The following is a 3639-nucleotide window of genomic DNA, read 5'->3' as shown; positions in this document are numbered from 1 at the left end:
ATATTTAAAGATATTGATGGTAAGAATATGGATAAATAATAATAATAATAATATCAAATGAACAAATTTCAAATAAATTCAGTTAGCATGCAAAAAGTTGTAACCAAGCAACGGCTAAAAATCATTTAAAAAAACATACCGATATAATTAAATTTTGATGCTTTGTCTCCCTCTTTACAAACTATCAATTGTAACAATAATTACAAATTGTAACAATTTAAAATTTACTTAATTTAAACAAAAAAAAATGTACAACAATACACTAATCGTCATAAATTTCAATTTTCAATATTTTAATTCGATAATTTAAACACTTTAACAAGATAACAACAACACATCAGTATGGCTTGTTACTGACTAACCCGTCTTCTAAAAACTCAATAAACTCGTGTCGACCTTCCGACAACCGATTCTATTGACACTTCATTTGACTCTGACCACTGATAAAAGCTCTTATAACTAGAAATTGTCGTTTTTAATAAACTATTGTATATGTAATCGTTAGTTTTTTAAACGCTTAAAAATGAAACAAGAATCAAACGATTTTGTTTTATTTGAGCAAGACAATCTTTTTTCTAAAGCATTTTCAAAATTAAATAAAGTTCGTCGTGATGGAATATTTTGCGATGTTACTTTAAATGTTAGTTAGTTACTTCAAATGCATATTTTTATTTAAATTATTTAAATGATGTTAAAATATGATTTTTTTTTTTTTTTTTACCTTATGAAACAACCATTAAAAATTAACATTATTGTAAAAGCATGTAAATACATTTAATTTTAGGTTCACGGAAAATGTTTAAAAGCTCACAAAATAGTTTTGATAGCTACCATTCCTTTTTTTCAAGCAATGTTTACTTCAGGAATGATGGAAACAACGTCACGTGAAATATTTATTATTGGTGTAGAATTTGAGTAATATATGTTTTTAAATTTTTTTTTTAATTTTTAAATGTTTATATATATATAATTTAATTTTTTAAATAAATTTTTAGGGCTTTAGAAGCATTAGTTAATTTTTCTTATAGTGGTAAAGTTTTAATTGATAATAATTCCGTACAATCTTTGATGGCTGGAGCATCATTTTTACAATTAGAAGAAGTAGAAAATGCTTGTGCACATTTCTTAAAAGAAAGGTAAATTGTTTTTTACCGATTATATTATAGAAACCTTAAAATTTAAAATGAAACACAAATTAAAAACTTTAATTTTTAAACATACTAATGAATAAACATTTTTTCAGGTTTCAAGCAGGCAATGTATTAGGTATCAGAGGTTTTGCAGATACATTATGCTGTTCATCTTTAGGTGAAGCTTGTGAAAAATTTATTCAACAGTATTTTTATGAAGTTTCTTTATCAGAAGAATTCTATAATTTATCAGCGAAAGAATTATTAGATATTATCAGAAGGGATGAACTTTGTGTCGATTCTGAAGAACAAGTTTTTGAGGCTGTGATGAGATGGGTTAAAAAAGATGTCGAATTAAGGAAAGAACATTTACCACAAATTTTATCTAAAATAAGAATGCCATTGCTTAATCCTTACTACCTGACTGATAAAGTTGCCAAAGAAGATCTCATCAGATCATCACATGAATGCAGGTATACTTTATTTATTTTATTATAAATATTTTTAAAAGCTTTGTTGATCAATTTTATTTTTTAGAGATTTACTTGATGAAGCTAGAGATTATCATTTGATACCTGAAAGAAGAAATTTACTTCAGAGTTTTAAAATCAAACCTAGATGTGGTAATTTTGTAGTCGGTATAATATTCGCCATTGGTGGTTTAGCAAAATTTGGTATGCATTTTTAAGTATTTCGTTAAAATAATTTGACTTTGATGAATTAAAATTATTAAATTTTACAGGAAATGCTCTTAGCACTGTTGAATCATACAATCCTGTTGTCGCTCATTGGTCTGTCTCCGAAGCGATGAGTATGCTTCGATCAAGAGTAGGAGTAGCAGTAATGAGAAACCTTTTATATGCTGTGGGAGGGTACAATGGTTGTGAAAGGTTAGCAACAGTTGAAGTGTTTGATCCATTTAAAAAAATATGGTCTCAAGTTTCTTCGATGCATTTTAGAAGAAGGTATTTAAAACCTGGTAAACTTTTGTACTTTTGCTTAAAAAAAAAAAAGACAATTTAAAAATGATGTAAAATTTTTAGTGCTGTCGGTGCAGCTCCATTAAATGATAAATTATACGTTTGTGGTGGATTTGATGGTATTCGTTCCCTAAACACCGTCGAATGTTACGACCCTGACAAAGACTGTTGGACATCTGTAACTTCAATGGATAAACATCGAAGCGCCGGAGGAGTTTTAGCATTTAATGGTTATTTATATGCCATAGGGGGTCACGATGGACTTACCATTTTCGATTTGGTATTATTTTTTCAAATATTTTTTTTTTAAAATTATTTATTTATTAATAAATTTTCAATGGATTAAAAAATTTTACTTAAGGTGGAACGTTATGATCCGGTAACCGATAAATGGACGGAAGTTACTCCTATGCTTACGAAAAGGTGCAGACTGGGAGTAGCTACTCTTAACGGTAAATTATATGCTTGCGGAGGATACGACGGTTATACTTTTCTACAATCAGCCGAAGTTTACGATCCTAACGACAAAAGGTAAAAAAAAAAATTAATTTAATTTAATTTAAATTTTAAAATTTACATTAAGTTATCCAAATTATTTATTTATATACAGCTGGAAACCCATAGCTCCGATGAATACAAAAAGATCTAGAGTTGCACTTATAGCTAATATGGGAAAACTTTGGGCAATCGGAGGATACGATGGAGTTTCAAATTTGTCAACGGTTGAAATATACGATCCGAAAACCGATACCTGGTCTTTTGGATCCCCAATGTGTGCTCACGAAGGTGGAGTGGGAGTCGGAGTTGTTCCTTTCTGGTAGTTTTTTTTCGGTCACAATAGATATTAATTATAGGACAAAGTATCAGAATGAATATATATATATATATATATTTAAATGAATTTAATTTATTTTTAGATAATAATAATAATAATTGCTCACGTCAATATTTTTTTTTGGATGAAAATTATTTATAATTATCGGATGGTAGCAGACGGAATTATTAAATATTAACATTAGGATCAAGTTTATCACAAAAATTTTATTTGTGTTCATTCTTTACATGTAAATACTCATACATAATTCAACGAATGAATTTAAAATAAATTTTATTTTATTTTATTTAATGAGTCACAAGCATAACACAAAAAATAACAAAGTTTATCATTTGTTTTATTTTGTATCTATAAGTTTTTTTATTGAAATGATGATTAATAATTTTTATGAATAATAATAATAATAATAAGGACAAAAATAAAACTTATTAATTTGCTCGAACAATACAGATAAAAAGTTTTTAAACGTTTATCATATTTATTTACTTTATTTTTTTTTTTTTTTGAATTTTATTATATCGATTAAAATATAATTATAAAATAATTATTATTGTTAATAATTAAAAAGTTTAAATGAAATTAAAAAAATTTTAATTAATTAATAAGCCAAAATATAGATTTATAAAAAAAAAAAAAAATTATATTTTTTAAATTTAAATGAAATTCATGTACTATATATTTTTTAATTATAATT

The 3639-nt window shown here is 26.0% G+C and overlaps 1 protein-coding gene across 1 annotated transcript; it reads left to right on the top strand.

Annotated features, from left to right (window-relative positions):
- Nucleotides 1-523: 523 nt before the first annotated feature.
- Phum_PHUM449490 (uncharacterized protein) lies at nt 524-2931 on the top strand (the record flags this gene model as incomplete). Its single annotated transcript, XM_002429686.1, has 9 exons — nt 524-640; nt 785-915; nt 996-1136; nt 1244-1603; nt 1668-1804; nt 1873-2095; nt 2174-2390; nt 2472-2641; nt 2721-2931. The coding sequence occupies 9 exons, from the start codon at nt 524-526 to the stop codon at nt 2929-2931; spliced, it is 1707 nt and encodes a 568-aa protein (XP_002429731.1).
- Nucleotides 2932-3639: the final 708 nt, after the last annotated feature.

This window comes from Pediculus humanus, genomic scaffold (genome assembly GCF_000006295.1).
Source record: "Pediculus humanus corporis 1103172108221 genomic scaffold, whole genome shotgun sequence".
NCBI classification, from domain to species: domain Eukaryota; kingdom Metazoa; phylum Arthropoda; class Insecta; order Psocodea; family Pediculidae; genus Pediculus; species Pediculus humanus.
This window is presented reverse-complemented; position numbering and strand designations above follow the sequence as displayed.